This window comes from Venturia canescens, chromosome 8 (assembly GCF_019457755.1).
Source record: "Venturia canescens isolate UGA chromosome 8, ASM1945775v1, whole genome shotgun sequence".
Classification (NCBI taxonomy): domain Eukaryota; kingdom Metazoa; phylum Arthropoda; class Insecta; order Hymenoptera; family Ichneumonidae; genus Venturia; species Venturia canescens.
In genome coordinates this window covers 21289237-21305386 of record NC_057428.1, presented here as the reverse complement: position 1 = coordinate 21305386, position 16150 = coordinate 21289237, and the positions used below count along the sequence as shown (strand labels likewise).

The 16150-nt window shown below is 40.4% G+C and overlaps 5 protein-coding genes across 10 annotated transcripts in view; 3 read left to right on the top strand and 2 right to left on the bottom strand.

The window, feature by feature from the left end:
* Positions 1-4021, top strand: part of kst (spectrin beta chain, non-erythrocytic 5 kst) — a 32478-nt gene extending 28457 nt beyond the window's left edge. For 4 of the 5 annotated variants that reach the window (XM_043426626.1, XM_043426625.1, XM_043426621.1 and 1 more), the window contains 5 exons: positions 4-1978; positions 2109-2258; positions 2370-2447; positions 2886-2917; positions 2997-4021. In XM_043426626.1, coding sequence (XP_043282561.1) covers positions 4-1978; positions 2109-2258; positions 2370-2447; positions 2886-2917; positions 2997-3260 — 2499 coding nt within the window. In that variant the 3' untranslated portion in view covers positions 3261-4021. The remainder of the gene's footprint in view (positions 1-3; positions 1979-2108; positions 2259-2369; positions 2448-2885; positions 2918-2996) is intronic. The other variant, XM_043426623.1, reaches the window with a different exon arrangement.
* A 114-nt stretch (positions 4022-4135) lies between these two features.
* On the top strand, positions 4136-4795 carry Cby (Chibby). The gene is made up of 2 exons (XM_043426629.1): positions 4136-4525; positions 4661-4795. The coding sequence occupies exons 1-2, from the start codon at positions 4157-4159 to the stop codon at positions 4751-4753; spliced, it is 462 nt and encodes a 153-aa protein (XP_043282564.1). The 5' UTR covers positions 4136-4156; the 3' UTR covers positions 4754-4795.
* Positions 4473-10820, bottom strand: Top3alpha (topoisomerase 3-alpha). 2 transcript variants are annotated; one of them, XM_043426627.1, is made up of 13 exons: positions 10739-10820; positions 10519-10656; positions 10057-10438; positions 9782-9940; positions 8748-9692; positions 8296-8642; positions 7739-8204; positions 6882-7669; positions 6432-6777; positions 5765-6350; positions 5447-5693; positions 5060-5316; positions 4473-4969 (listed from the first exon to the last, which is right to left on the bottom strand). In XM_043426627.1, exons 5-13 carry the CDS (start codon positions 8943-8945, stop codon positions 4929-4931), a joined length of 3276 nt encoding a protein of 1091 aa, XP_043282562.1. In that variant the 5' UTR covers positions 8946-9692; positions 9782-9940; positions 10057-10438; positions 10519-10656; positions 10739-10820; the 3' UTR covers positions 4473-4928. The 2 variants fall into 2 exon arrangements, with proteins under 2 accessions (XP_043282562.1, XP_043282563.1); XM_043426628.1 differs by lacking the exons at positions 4473-4969; positions 5060-5316 and having other exon boundaries at positions 5663-5693; positions 5816-6350.
* On the bottom strand, positions 9646-12832 carry LOC122415266 (DNA primase large subunit-like). Its single transcript, XM_043427251.1, has 8 exons — positions 12811-12832; positions 11667-11838; positions 11234-11577; positions 10739-10966; positions 10519-10656; positions 10057-10438; positions 9782-9940; positions 9646-9692 (listed from the first exon to the last, which is right to left on the bottom strand). The coding sequence occupies exons 1-8, from the start codon at positions 12826-12828 to the stop codon at positions 9646-9648; spliced, it is 1488 nt and encodes a 495-aa protein (XP_043283186.1). The 5' UTR covers positions 12829-12832.
* A 175-nt stretch (positions 12833-13007) lies between these two features.
* rdgBbeta (cytoplasmic phosphatidylinositol transfer protein 1) lies at positions 13008-16092 on the top strand. The gene is made up of 7 exons (XM_043426620.1): positions 13008-13289; positions 13379-13527; positions 14085-14173; positions 14297-14304; positions 14376-14447; positions 14591-14845; positions 14932-16092. The coding sequence occupies exons 1-7, from the start codon at positions 13239-13241 to the stop codon at positions 15202-15204; spliced, it is 897 nt and encodes a 298-aa protein (XP_043282555.1). The 5' UTR covers positions 13008-13238; the 3' UTR covers positions 15205-16092.
* The last annotated feature ends 58 nt before the right edge of the window (positions 16093-16150 follow it).

Here is a 16150-nt window from a genome sequence, read left to right as displayed (position 1 = left end):
CAGGTTGAATCAGTTATGGCTGAGGCGTCGAGATTAGCAGAGCTCTTCCCAGACGCTCGGGAACACATAGCCGTGAAGCACGAAGAAGCGGACGAGGCATGGAGCGAGTTGCTCGAGAAAGCAGCCCAGAGAGGAAGCAAATTAGCCCAAGCCGAAAAGCTGCAGGCTTACTTCGACGAGTACCGAGACTTGTTGTCCTGGATAAACGAGATGGTGGCAAAGGTAACGGCTCAGGAATTGGCTCGAGACGTTCCCGGCGCGGAAGCTCTGATTTTACGTCACAACGAGTACAAAGTTGAAATCGATACGCGGAAGGATGCTTTCGCTAAATTTTATCGCATCGGTAACGGCCTCATAGAGCAAGGACATTTTTTGGCGAATGAGATCGAGGAAAAAATATCTGTGCTCGAACAGAGGAAGCAAGTGTTGAACGACACGTGGGAACAAAGAAAACTCATTTACGAGCAAAATCTCGACACGCAAATGTTCAAACGAGAAGCGGAAACACTCGAGAATTGGATAATAAGTCGTGAGCCAATGTTGAACGATGGAAAATTGGGCGAGACGATCCCTCAAGTCGAGGATCTGATAAGAAAACACGAGGACTTTGAAAAAACGATAGAGGCGCAGGAGGAAAAATTCACGGCGCTCAAACGCATCACGATGTTGGAACGCGCTTTCCAGAAACAACAGCAAACCGAAATGGCTGCGAGACAAGCGGAAAAAGAGCGTGTCGAGCGTGCTCGCATCGAGGAGAGGAAAAGAAAGGAAGTCCAGAGAATAACGGAAGAGAGAAAACGCGAGGAGGAACGTCGCAGATTGTTGGAAAGTCCGCGTCATCACGGTGGATCGCACGACGAGTCCAACGGCTTGGCGGAGGAAAACGAATCCATGAACAGATTGTCACCGCTCAAAGCCCAAAACACATCTGCCGAGAAGTCTGAAGCTTCGGGAACTGAGAAATCGAACAGTATAACGCACATGTTCGGTGATCGACTGAGAAGAACGACCCCCGACATAAAACGCGCGGAGAGCATGAAAGTCGACACGAAAAAACCAAAAAGAACACCGAGCTTTACGACGAGACGACGAACTCAGAGCTTCCGAAAGCATCAACGAATGGAGAACATGGACGCGCTTCGACCGGTAGAAATCCAAGGGATTCTCGAGAGAAAACACGAGTTACAGAGGGGCGGGAAAAAAGCAGCGGTACGTTCGTGGAAGCAATACTACACGGTTTTGTGCGGCCAATTATTGTGCTTCTTCCGAGACTACGAGGACTTTCAATTGAGTAAAGCTACCACAGCACCGATCACTATATTCAATGCAACTTGCGAGAGAGCCGAAGATTACACCAAGCGCAAAAACGTTTTTAGGCTCAAATGCACCGACGGTTCGGAGTTCCTCTTTCTTGCTTCGAGCCAACAAGAAATGGATGATTGGGTTAACAAGATATCGTTCCACGCTAAATTACCACCGAGCTTACAATTGCTCAGCTACGACGAGTCGCAAAAGGAAGGAATCGAGAGACTTCAAAATTTGACACCTGAAATACCCGACGACAATGTTTCAACTGGCAGCAGTCGCGCATCCACGCCCGAACTTGAACGGAAGAATTCTGTCATTAGACGGGATCCCACTGATACTAATTCTTCTAGCAAAGTGCAAATCGAATTCCTCCAAATGCATCGCCAAAACCAGCAACGTCGAGAATCCAGGAATTCCGAACTCCCTGACAGTCCCAGAAGCTCTGTCGACGCCAGTCAGACCCAAACGGAATTCCTGCAAAAACACAGACAACAGCAACTCCTGGCACAGCAACAACAGGCTTTTGTGCAACACGAAAAAATGGCCAATGCTCGAGAACAATACTCTGGACATCCGGCGGAACGTCCACCCATACCACCGAGAGGTGCGCCTCCTCCGGTTCCTGTCAGGTCACCCAGTTCCGAAAATATGGCGCCGATGAGACGAAATGGTTAGAAAAATGTTTGAACAACAATCTACCCATGCTTCCTATACAAATTTCAATTAAAATGATTATTTTCCATGGCAAATAGAGACAGAAAAATTATTTATATTTTCAACGCTAATACCATGAATTCCAGACGTCGAATACCACGTGCCTCAGCCAAGGCCTCATTCGTATCAACAACCACGTGCAACGGTGAATCACAACGGATCGGGTCAAACGTACGCAGCAAACGAAAGTTGGCAGCGGGCTGGAAGCTCCGACTTTGCGACCTCACCGAGCCAAGGTCAATATTTTCTTCACCATCCTGACTAATACCTTTTCGAACGTTTTTTTCCAACACAATGAAATTATTACATCGACGATCACATTATTATACAAATGAATAATTTTATAGAATTAGCGCCTCCCCTACCATCGAGTGCTCCGCCACCCACCGGTATCATTCAGTGGAACACTCCTCGAGATGATCCTGGTCAGTCACTGTCAGACGAAGACGAAATTCTCATTTAGCGTCCCGGTTGATTTCTGTTTGCGTGCACTTGATTTATATTGCATGCTGTCTATGAATGTTGCTGAAGAAATTCACTCATTTTTCTTATTTTGTTTGCACTCTTAGATTTGAAGCTGTATGGTTTGAACTCATTTTCATTTTTCACGTCTTCCTAGCATTTTCCAGTATGCTCATTCCCTCAAAGAGTAAACCTTCTGATCACATTGCAAGAAAAAACATCATTCGATTAAACAGTCAACGGAATTCTGATAATTCTTTAGCTGCGATAATTATTGCCGGAATTATTATACCCACACATTTATCAAAGTAGATCCGCACTGAATGCACCGTGCTCGAATTAGCAATGAACAAGAAATTGGTACTTCGAGCGTTGACTATAATTTTTTTGGTCTGTTACAGCCTATGGAAACGTCCCAATAAATATGAGACAGGTAAGATTTACAACAATTCATGAGCCTCGTTTCAAAGAATCGTTGAAAAACTGAAGTTCATAATCGAAAAATATTTCAGAGTGGTCAACAGCAGCAGCAGCAGCAGCAGCAAATGAATTCGTTCACGGGGAGACCAACGTCGTTGCCTCCTTACGTGGCTCCGCCACCGGCGACAACGCCAATCGCTCAAAACATGACAGTCGTGGACGGAGGACGTAGAGCATCGGAGAGCGGTTCCGAGAGCGAGCAAAGTTCAAGCGGGAGTCGAAAAGATCGCGACTACAAGCGTACCTCGGTACTGAGCAATCTGTTCGGTAGGAGAAAGAAGCCTTCGCAATCGTAGCGTTTTTTACGTCGTTCGCGATTTTCATATGACACAGACATAAGCAACGAAAACACTGAGGTGGAAGAAAAGAAAGCCCGATAAAAAACGTACGAAAGAAAAGAAAGGGATCGAAGTGCACGTACGAGGCTGCGAGTCGTTCAGCGTGTTGTGTACTCCATGAAGCACACAAAGCATTTAAACCGCAAAGAATATATTATTGCTTCAACTGACAAAAGAATTATTCGTTGAAAAAGCACGACTTGAAAAGTACCTGACCTCGACGCTGTACGGAAAAGAGATAAAAACAAAACACTTGGGAGAATTGAGTTTATCCTTTAGGTGTAATTCCGACAAGAAATACATGCATATTTATCAAAATATCGTATGCATGTCTCCTTTTCCACGAGCTATATTATACATATGTATTTGGAACCAATGAAAAATGATTTATGAGAACATACTTCGCAAATATATAAATATACATACCACAAAAATTATATTAATGTTATATTTTCGAGAATAATAAATTGTAAAAGAATTTTCTCTTCAAACTTTCCAACGAGACGATATATAGAATAATCAAATGATTCTATGATCCGAAAGGGGGAAAGGGGATGAATTGTAAAGATTGTTCAATATTATAAAATATCATCACTTACGTGTCTATATATTATATGACAAAAAAAACAAAAATACAAACGAAAACAAAACGTCTACCAACGTTCACGAATTAATTAGTGTTGTAGAAAACAAGATCAAAATAAAAAATATATATGTTATACAGGTTTTTGTTTTTTTGTTTTCATGAGGTTGTTCTATCGAAGGCATAACCTTTCCTGAAAACGTTATTATACCTTTGGGGGATACGGTCGGTTGAGCGCCCATGAGAGTGAACCAAACTGGTTGCCACGGTAATGCTGTGGTACAACAAACCCAAAACCGCATTAATCCGGTCACAATCATGCGCCACGTTTTTCAGCGCAATGCCTTTTTTTACGAATAAATTTTCACCGAAAAAAATACCGACTCGAAAAGCAGACGTTTCATTGGCGAACAAAGATCTCAGTCCGAAGAGAATCGAGAGGGAATTAGGCCCTGATATCGGACCGATAAAACTCCGTCTGGGCGATCAAGAAGCAACTTTCGACGAGGGCCTGTGGATTCCTGAAACTGGTAAAGCTAGTGGAACTTTCAGGGAGAACGAAAAACTGCGGAAAGAAGTTAAAAAACTTGAAGAGGAAAACAATTTATTGAAGTTGAAATTCGAACTGCTCCTCGACATGGTAACGTACATTGTTTTTAATTTGGCTTTATAAAAATAAAAAAATATACTACGTGAATATGATATATGTTGGAGATTGAGTGATTTTAACGTCAACGAACACAGGTGAATTGTTAAAGATTTCGTTTACTCACAGTTAACTGAAACAACGGCGGAGGTACATATGCATCGAGGCGAACTAGAGAGCTTGAGGAACAAATTATCTTACAGCAAACGCACCGCGACGTAATTAGTCCTTGTAATAGTCGTAAGCAACAATTATCAGTCTTGCAGTTCGTTCGTCATATCGTTACAACCACGTAAACTCTTCAGGACCAGGGTGTTCGCCCGGAAGCTGTACAAAAATATTTTTTTTTATCTTCCAACGCTATTTACAACTATTTACAACCGACGGCCAGATTTTTCTAATCCATAGAATTTTGGGGACACGTTCGTCTCGTGTGACCTGTACGTTAAACAATAAAGATAAAATCCCTCGTTCGTTTTAATACTTGTACAGATGTAAATAATTATTTATAGTATTAAATGCAATTACCTTCAGCTCCGCACACACCGCATTTTCGTTTTGCTCCACCCCCGCCTCCCCTCGCTCGCCCTCGGCTTCGTCCCCCTCTGGATGGTCCGGCGTTCCAACTTGGTACTTCCCCATCCCAATCATCACCTCCATTGCTTTCTGGTACCGCAGTCTCATCGGCCCAGGAAAAAAAACCACATACAGTTTCAGGCGAATTCCCTTGACCACAAGTCCAAAATCTTCTTCCTTTGTTTGGACCTTCCTTACGGACCGTTCGTCTGAAATATCCGAAGAATTGACTGTTCAGTATTTGAAAAAAAATCGTCCATATAAGGAATGGAAATTTGTCAATGAAAAAAAAAGTGTCTTCTGGGAAATAGATTCCCCCGAAGAAATCATTCATCTTACTCCACAGATTGTTTCCCGCAACGACAATCTGGACCACGCGAAGAGCCCGAAGCTACTACTGCTCCAGGTTTGACTTGAGACGGTGGAGGGTGGCGAGGAGGTGATGTATGGTCGAATGACGGGGGAGGGGCCCGAGTGGGTTGTTGAGCTCGAGCAGTGTTGGAGGTTGACGAATCATCAGCATCAGCCCAGAGGAAGAAATTACATTGTTCTTCGCGGGGCTTGGGACACTTGTAGAATTTTCGTCCTGGAACGACAAGGCAAAAAGTTAAAAACGTAGTGAAAACGTAGCCTGACCAACGACGTGTGGAGAATCACCTCTGTTAGGCCCTTCTTTCATAACGGTTAAATAGCGGGCTCTTTCATTACAATTGCATAAATAAATAGCCTCCTCCTCGTCGTTCGTTCCCCAGGCGTTCCAATTGTTTCCCAAGCTCGTATTGAGAGTTGCCGAGGGTGTCGGCCTCTTCGACGACGATGGACCTTGAGAAGCTTGCGTCGCACTGGAAGCCGGCCTTTTTCTCGACGTGTTCGAGGACCCAGATCCTCCGCCGCTTTCCCGAGATCCGTTTTCACGATTCACCGCGCTCGAGGCTCCTCTTCCACGATTTCCTGAGTTAGCTCCTCTTCCTCTTCCACTATGAATCGCGTTTGAAGCTCCTCTTCCATGATGTTGAGTATTGCTCGAGCTATGCGTCATCGTCCTGGAACCTCCGCCGGATAAACTTGATCCGTAACCGCTGTCGCTCGAACGATTCACCGGACGAACGCTCGCTTCTCGGATATTCATCATTTCATTGAAATAAGGGTCACAGCCACCGATGCAGGCGGTGTGAGATGTGCCAGGTATAGGGTATGCACCTGGCTTCAATTTCAATTTCAGCTTGTGAACTTGACTCGGACACTGCGCGGAATCAAGCAGAAAAGACAGTCAGATGGGTTCAAAATACATTTTTCTAATCTCGAGATGATTCTGTTCACTCACTTGGCCACAAATTTCGTCCAGCACTTCGAGCACCGTTACATCCTGAGGTAACCAAATAGCATTGTTGCAATTTGGATAACCGGTACAACCGATATATTTCCCAGTGCCTTGCCTTCTGTCTTTCAAAACCATGTTAAGACCACATCGTGGACATTTTAAAACCGTCGGGTCTTCGGCGGGTATAATGTTTTCAAGCTGCTCAGCTTGGGCCGGTGGTTCGTCCAAATATTGCGATAAAGCCGTATCGATCAAGTTAGCTCGTTCCAGAGCAATTTTGAATACGTTACGATATTTTTCGATCTGCTCTGCGAGTACCCTCTCCGGGTCTTTACGACCTTCGCATATTCTAAATTGAACAAAAGAACAGCGTACATACGATTTTTAAAATCAGGCTTCAGTCTTTTGAATCGAAATATCAAGAACTTTCTTCAAACACAAAATAAAACTCACGCCTTGAGGTCGGATTCCAATTCTGCCCTAAGATTCGGTTTCGACATTTGAAAGCCCATATTGTCGTATCCCATAACGAGGCCGATACCTAATTTGCCAGGCACAAAATGAATTCCGTCGCGTAAACCGACGTATTCTCTCGCCTTGATCGTATCGATGTGTTCGGCGTGTGTTGCGTCGGTGCCAATGCCGTGTTTGTCCATCAGAGCGATGAGATCCGCTTCCGTCAACAAATTTGGTGGAGACGTTTTTTCTTTAACCATTTCTATGCTCGTAGGTGTAAATGTTTGACCCTGTTGATAAGCGTGAATTTCTTTCGCGTTCCATTTCTCATAAATATATACGTCCAAATAATTTTTGGCGATTATTTGGAGCCCAGAAGCAGAGAATTTTTCCCCCGCGATGTCGATGTCAACTGTAGTCTCATAACCTTGGGCGTCTTTCGACACACATGCTAAAAAATGACGAACCACGAATTCATAAACTTTCGCCTCGTTCCCTTGAAGACCGCTCGCCGCTTTCGTTGGATGAATCGGAGGATGAGCCTGATCACTCTTTTTTCCTACTCGAGGCGTTACACCATCGTCCAAAACTCGCTGGGCAAATTCTCCCCATGCCCTGTCATTCACCTGCTGTTGAACCAGCGTCGATAAATTCAATTCCTTCGGAAATATATTTGTTTCTGTACGAGGATAACTTATTAAACCCTGAGTATACAATTTTTCGGCTATTTTCATTGTTTCCTTCGCGTTCATCCGCAACTTGCGCGAACCTTGTTTCTCGAGTTCCTGAAAGTGAAATAATGCTAACGTTTGTTTTCGACTGATCTATTTATTGACTGATTGACTAGAACTCACTATTGTATCCAGAGGCAAAGGTCTCCATTTGCTTTTGGGTTTGCCTATAACTTTTTCAACCTTGGCAATACCGTGCTCTTGGCAAATATCCAAGAAAACTTGACACGGTAATTCTTCGAAGAGGCGATACCGTGCCCACCTAAACTCCACAAATATATTGTCATGGTCGTCGATTACTTTGATTTTCCAATAGGGCTCTGCTTGAAATCTCTCTATATCCAAAAATCTTTCGACCACAAAGCCAAGCGTGGGAAACTGACAACTGCCATAACTGATGAGCATTTCAGCGAGCGTTCTTGGGAATACTTTTTGTAATCTGAGCGTTTGAAACCTCGTGAATGCTGCTCCTATTCTTAAATCCAATTGGCTCCTTACTTCAACCGCATCACTGATTAATTTGTCGGGTTCTCCCAAGGTTTGTACCGCTCTTTGAACCGAAGCCCGAGTGATTTCGGAAAATTTGGCTCTGCCGTTCAAAAAAATTGTTAACAGAATTAACTTTATAGTTTAGAGAAAAAGTAAGTTTAGTTTTTTCTCAAATAGTCCATTCCAACAACCTGTAAATTCTGAGGTTTGGCTTGACAGCTTTACAAATGTCAATGATCTCGAATCCAATGTTTTCTCCTTCTCTATCACAATCCGTCCATATTATGAGAGTATTGCACCACTTTACTTCTCTTTCAAGTGTCTTTTTAATTTTTTCCATACTCTCCGTTGCACATTGTTTAACAATAGGTGCATCAAATAGCGCTAATGGATGACAACCTTGCCATCTTCGGTAGGAACCAACAAATTCGTGATTCAATAAATGCCCTGATACCGAAGTCATTATCATTTTGCAATTTTGATTGAATAAACTCATATCAAATTCATAGATTTTGTTGTAGGGCGACAATCCTTCTCGCTAGAAAAAAAAATTACTAGCAAAATCAACGAATAAAAACGTAAAACACAAAAATTTTATAAATATTTACAAAAGATGAAATTTGAAAACGCACTAATTACTTACACGATTAGAATGACCGCCGGATAACAACGATGCGATATTTTTTGCTGCATCATTCTTCTCCGCAACGTTAAGAACTTTCATCGTGTTATTGAATTTTTCTGTTTTTTTAGCTGAGATTCCTTCAGTACTGAATCTCAGCGATATCAAATTAACATTTCTTCCAATAAAGAACGTCCAGTTGATGCGAAAAAAGTTCATTATTTAAAATATCAACATTGGAATACAAAGTAGAACTTTTATCATGTCTACTTAAAAGGCAACGTCCACTTTGTAATTCGCAACTTTCTTGATAAGAAAAATATAACTGTCGGTATTTATTTCGCAAACTTAACCTCAACTACATATCTCCCAAAAAATATTCACAGGTTTTCAAGATATACGCACTTCACAATGGCTTCTACATTTTCTTACAACTTATTTTTATTTTAAATGAGTGTCAACAATAACTGTCATTTACATTTCTTAATATAATTTTTATTTCAATCACAGCTGAAATCTCGCTTTGCGCGGGAAAACATATTTCAACGTTTATATACACATATATACATTTATATATGTATATGACATGCACACAGCCGTGCGCTTTTACCGACGAGCGCGACTATAGCGAACCTAACGCTAAAAATAAAAATTAAGATCAATTTAAAACTTCCCGGGTTCCTCGTACTATCTCGAAACCGGAATAAAAGAAAATTCTATTGTTTTCTTTGCCTCTTTGTCATGGCATTGCCAAAGCCTGCGGTAATGCGCGAAAATACCTTTCGAAATCGGTGTTATCGCCGATGTTTTAAATCAACTAAAAAATTTAAAAAAAAACGGAATAATAATAATAATGTTAATTGTTTAAGGGTATCTCCTTCAAAAAATCACAACTTTTTGGCACTGCGAGCTCGGATCATTAATCCATCATATCATCACTGTCGTTAGGCTCGAAGAATGGATCCTCTGGAATGGAAGAAATTGCATAAAGTGTGAAAATAAAATTGATTCGGTGGACGAACTTGCATTAAAATCATCCCAAAATCGCTACTAACCATTCTTTGCTTTTTCACGCACTAATCTGCTTTGAATGACGAAATGATCCGGTTTTTCGATAGGATAAATAACTGGATATTCGAGAACGGCGTGAAAATATTCGGCACAGGCTTTTCCGTACTCTTTGGTTTGTGTGAATGCCTTTATATTTTCTGTATCTGAAAATTGGTAAAAAAAATGAAGTCAACATCATCCAGTCCAAAATCCAGTACTTTTTCCATATTTTTTCAACGAATTTCCATTTTGCGAAAGGAATAAAATGAAAATAGCTTACGAGCGTGACTAATTTTCCACTTCTCGAGATTTTTCGCGAGATCTTCGATATCGCGGTTCGCGAAAAAGCAGCCGTGACAATCGTTCGGTCCAATATTCGATCCTTCAGCGATGTTGATGCACTCGTCATTCTCGTATTGAATCCGCGACCCCTCCAAGCCGTAAAAATGACGGAAACGATAATAATGTTCCTTCCTGAAACCGGCTTCTGTCATTTTTGGACAAAAGTGTTTTTGGTACAATCCGATCATATCGTCAGCCGGTATGCCAATGGATTTGAGAAAAACTGTGAACTGGCGCCGCGCACCGTAGCGCAGATGACTTCTCTCCTTCAGGCCTTCGTGAATTCTTCTCATGCAGGGCGGAAAAGCAGTCTTGGAAACCTGAAAATAAAAATCATTTCAATTGTCTTTTTCTGTGTTCCAACTTTATCGACGAATCACCAATTTTTTCAATTTTTCACCTCGTCCAAATTGTCGACGCTAAAACTGACGTTATTCAAGGTCTTATATTGGTAATCTTTGACGAATTTCCGAAGTCGCCTTCCCAGCGTTACGAACCTCGCATCTCTGCTCACGTGCTCATAAGCTGAATCGTTATCCTGAAATTCAATAGACATTTTAATGTCGCTCATCATACAGCGACGTCTTTTCCAATCAAATTAATTATCTCGTTTATTCAACCTCGAGATGCTTGGAGAGTATTCGTGTGAAGCGATAATGAATGAACGGGCGTAACTGCGACCGGCTGAGGAACGCTATTCCCTTTTCCAAGTGGACCGATCGCGTTCTCAACAATTCTGGCACTTCGACTGCAGACACTTTGTAGAATGTGGTGACGTCGAATTTCGAAGGATCGTCCATCAGGGGCGCGATCCCATGCTTCAAGCGGTTTTTTTCATCGATGCTGAGCTACAAAGTTTTGTTTTTTTAACGATTATAACCTTGTAAAAACTAAAATTTATTTATTTCGACTGCCGTCACTGTTGAAGCTCTCGGTACGAATGTACTTCGTTCGAGAACCATCGAGAACATTTTTTTTTCAAACGGTTTCATTTCAAAATTGTCAGATCCCGTGTATTCAATTATTTTTTGAATTCGTTTTTCGTAAATTTAAAAAATTGAAAATTTCTGAGAAAGAAATAAAAAAAAATTTGGAAGAACGAACGTCACACTTACGACGGGACATTGCATGTTGTTGAGATCCATGAACTTGATAACTCCGTCGTCGTCGAGAGCCTCGAGCCTCCAGCGGAAGAGCAAGCATTCCATTTGCTCGAACCAACTCGAAGCCTCGCATCCGTCAATGAAAAAGATACGCAGTGCCGTGTGCGAAAGATTGTCCATTTTTCGCATTAAAATACGAAGCTTAGTGTCGGCGTCGGAGCCATTAGCGGTGAACAAATTAATCCAATCATCGTAGTCATCGGTGTAACGCTTCAAGAATGTGATCAATTCGTCTCTGCATTGTGCAGGAGTTCTGTGCGCGTTTACCGATTTTATTTTCATGACGTTTACCAGAACTGCAAATAAATTCAACAGTTTTTCCGATAAATTATTTTTTGTTTCAAACCCATCGTATTACTTGATTTTTAAATGAAATAATAAATACTTATTATTCTTTGAGTGCACCAATTTTGGAAAAATTTCCAGTCAACAGTGCCACTTAACGGGCCTTGGTAAAATTGCATGTCGTGCTTGCAATTGAGCTCGTTCGGAATTTCTCCCTCCGCCAACCATTGTTTAGGCCATTTTGACATGGTGGAATCACGTTTGCGGTTTCCCTGTTTTTTAATTTAGTTTTTGAATTTTTATAGTTCGCGATATGTCAAGTTTTTCTTAAAATAAGACAAAGCCAGCACTCGGATGGGTGACCGCTTGGCCATATATCGAACGCCGCTGACCGCCAGCAATATTTCTGACATTTTTAACCGTTGGCAACGTACTCAGGGTGGTCAAGATGACCATATATTTAACGCAAGTTTTGTACAGTTTCCGTTGGCCTTGAAGCAAATACGAAATACGATAATGCGGTTGGATAACGGGCTGAAGGGACTTCGCTGGGAGTTCGTTACTGACAATGAAACATCGAACTCGGCGAAGGAAATGAGAGGGGGGGGGGGGAGGGGGAGTTTCAGTTATGAATTCCGAATATTTTTCCTGAAAATCGAAGAATTTTTACGCTCTTTGATTTCAAGTATTTTCAAAAAATATCCAATAACTTGATAAAATAAGAAGTTGGCGGTTTGAAGTTAATATAGCGGGATTTCGATGTATTTTAATTTGTCGTGTTTCCCTTCCTTTATGTATTCGCGTCTCAGTTTGTACAGAGGAAACAACTGACGTCATAAAAAACAGGAAATAAAGTGAAAAATATAACCAACATAATCACTAGCGCAAGAAATTTACTTGATAAAATGAAAATCACGCATGCATGCAGTAAAAACAATTTAGTACATAACCTTAAAAAGTGCCTTGAGCAAATGTCTCGCGCCTATATTATTGCTCAAACGAAAGAGAAAATATTTTGAGTTTGATGTAGTCGAGATCCGACTTGTTTTGGGCAAGGACAAAGGGACACAACAATTATTTGTTTACATATGATATATATATATGCATCGACGGCATCGACTCAAGTTTTACCTCGTCAATGCTGTATATATAGCAAAAAGCTATATATATATAGGAACGTCTGGAGAGTTGGTAAGAAAGATCTCCTACAGAAATGTTTCAGACAAAAAAATGTTTCGTTTTACCTCTGTGAACTCGGTCATGAACTTGGATGATAATGGGGCTAAATTGTATTCAACTGTTATTTTAGTCGTTATTTCATTATAATTATACCACAGGAATCAATCTCGTTTTCACGTAGAGGTGATCGGAAATATAAACAGTAAAATAAAACAACTGCTGCGCCGCTCACATTTACCATTCCAGATCGAGTTGCGTCGTTCATCGGATGAGTTCTCGAACCCGCACTTCGTGAACAAAAAAGCCAAGTTCACACATGTCGTGGGCAAAGTTGTTTTGTGTGTCGTCTGTCGCGGCACGTCGGCTCTTTTTTTCCAAAATTCGAATAGTTTAGCAATTTTTCCTATCGCGAATTGTTTTTAAGGCATACCATCGAGAGTCGAATATAGTGATTACGAAAAAAATAATCTTAGAAACCATTACAGCAGACAAAATGGTTTTGACGAAGGAATACAGAATATGTATGCCTCTCACGGTAGAAGAGGTAGCCAATTTTTTTCGATATAATTGCTCAAAAATATCCTGTCATCCTGTTTTTGCGACTTGTTTACATTTTCGTTATTCTTCATCAAGTATCGTATAGGCCAGCTCTACATGATAGCTAGACACAGTAACGAACAATCGGATTCTGCTGAGGGTGTCGAAGTCGTCGAAAATACAGAGTGCGAAGATCCTGTTCACGGGAAGGGCCAATTTACCGAAAAAAGAATTCATTTATCGAGGTATTTATTCTTTTTATTTCCACTTTTACTTTTTTTCTCTAATAACGAATCAACCAATAGTATTGTCCAGAAAGTATCGAAGTTGAAAGTTTTTTTACAATATTTTTGAAAGTCAATAGAATTGACAAAATTATAATAAAAAAAGTTGTTTTCTTCTGTCAATTTTTTATTAAATGTCTATACTGCCCATATGAGTCAATTAAGACCAGGAAAAATTACCTTTTTGGCATATATTTTTTTCAACTTTGACCAAAGTGAGTCATATTCTTCTTTAACATTAAACTCTCTACGATTCCTTAGCAGTTATTTTTATCTAGAAAAGCACATGAAAATATTGATTCTTTCTAGAGCTATGTGCCTGTAAAATTTCAAGGGTCATGAAGGTCAAGGGTCATTTTCAATTTGATATATATTGAACTCATTGTTGCCATAACCAGGTTTCAAGGGAACAAAAGTTTCTCATAGACATTCTTTTCTAGAGATTTGTTATGGTAGAGAAATCATGTCTAGAATTTTTTAATTGTAGCACAATTCATAGCAAATTCTATGTTTTGCAGCAAATTGCCCTACTGGATTCAGTCGGTGCTGCCAAGGATATTTTACATAACTGAAAAAGCATGGAATTTTTACCCCTACACTATAACAGGTGAGTACTCAACGGCGGCGACAGACAACGCTGGATTTTTTTCTCACTATTTTCCTAAAACTCAATTCATTTATATTAATGCGCGATTAACAAATCTTTTCTTTGTTTCATGAACATTCTCAGAGTATACCGTAAGTAATCGACTTTGTGTAAACAATATATTTGAAAATACCTGGTATAACGAAGAATTTATATTTTACAGTGTTCCTTCGTTCCAAAATTTCAAATATCAATCAAAACACGGTTCGAGGATGACGATGGTGCAATGGAAAATGTAAGAATACTAATTGAGTTTGAGAATACCAACTTAGCGATGTTTTCTTTTTTTTTCATAGTGAAGAAATCTGATTAAAATTCATTGTGCGTTCGGATAAAAATGGAAGTTCAAGCTCTTTTATAGAATTTGTGACTTTCAAGTGTTTAGGGTTGACACCGATAGAGCTGATACACCGTGAAGTCGATCATGTTGATATAGCATACGATGAAATCTCTGCGAAGCACTACAAAGAAGAAGAAGATCCAAAGTTCTTCCAATCAAAAACAACGGGTCGTGGACCTCTGGTGGAAGGCTGGCGCGAGACAACTCAGCCAATAATGTGCTCTTATAAACTGGTCAATGCCACGTTCGAGGTCTGGGGACTTCAGACCCGTGTGGAAGACTTTATTCACAAGGTAAAAGACAATGAGGAGAAGAAAAACGAATTATCAACTGAAAATGTCAAGTCATCGGTGTACAACGAATTTTTATGTCAAATCAGTGTGTCCGAGAAGTCCTTTTATTGGGTCATCGACAAGCGTTCACTTGGATCGACGAATGGCACGAGATGACTTTGGAGGATGTAAGAAATTACGAATCGAAGATGCAGGCAGCAACGAATGAGAAGGTTCAGATAAATAGAGGCGAGCACGAGCCCCACCAGCAGGAAGAAACAAGGTCGAATAACGCGTCACCCAAAAACTCGGTACCGTCGTCACCCACTCCCAAATCGCCTACCGCAGCATCAAATCGATCTTGGTTCTCTTGGTCATAACCGATCGTATTAAATCTCCTTCACCAATTGTATCGAGCTTGGACAGGAGGTGAACGTTAAGAAAAAGAAGCCAGAGACGATAGAACTATAACGTAATAAAAGAGCGTGAGAAAACCGAGCAAACGCTCTGTTCTGAGATGTGAATGTATATATTCTGTTGACATTTATATTTATAATGTTATGATTATCATTAACGAATTCTATACGAAAAATTGAACAAGCTGTGTTGAAGAGCCGTTCTATCAATACTTGCAAATTACTCTAATAACCATCGATTCGTTTGTTCGCTGTTTTTATTTATCGTCAATTCAGTTGCAGATGAATTTTATTTTTCTCGAAATAACAATGTTTCTTCATCTCAATGTTTACCTCTCGTGTTCTTTATCGATATGCAAATGTATTGTTGTGATCTGACTGAGGATATGTAAATCTTGACCACAAAAACCAGTCCAACGATAATTATGCACGAGTCATCTGCACAATTATCTAGAATTTCCAAGCTCCAGGGTAGCTTATATATGACAAATATGTAATAAGAAAATCCTTCTTCTCGAACACGCTGTGTCCGTATAGCTTGCACTATAAACCCTTTCCTTCAAAGTTTCATGAAATAAGGAAAGTAATAAGAAAAGTGACGTGAACAAACAAAAAATCTGAGTCGAGAGCGTGTCGTTTTTTATCGCCAGAGCTGTATTTTTTGCCATCGGATTAAATACTGCTATATTTATATATAAATATATAAATTGAATCGATTAAAAATAAAACACGATCGAACAAATCGTTCATTGACGTCGTTGGAGATAAATATATGGGAAACAAAAAAATAGCAAGCGTAGATCTGTATGTGATAGAAAATAAATGATTTCATGAGAGTGAAACTCGCACAAATCCGTCTCCAGCGTATTTCTCGCAAATCGTCTTACTAAATGAATTTATACAATCTCTC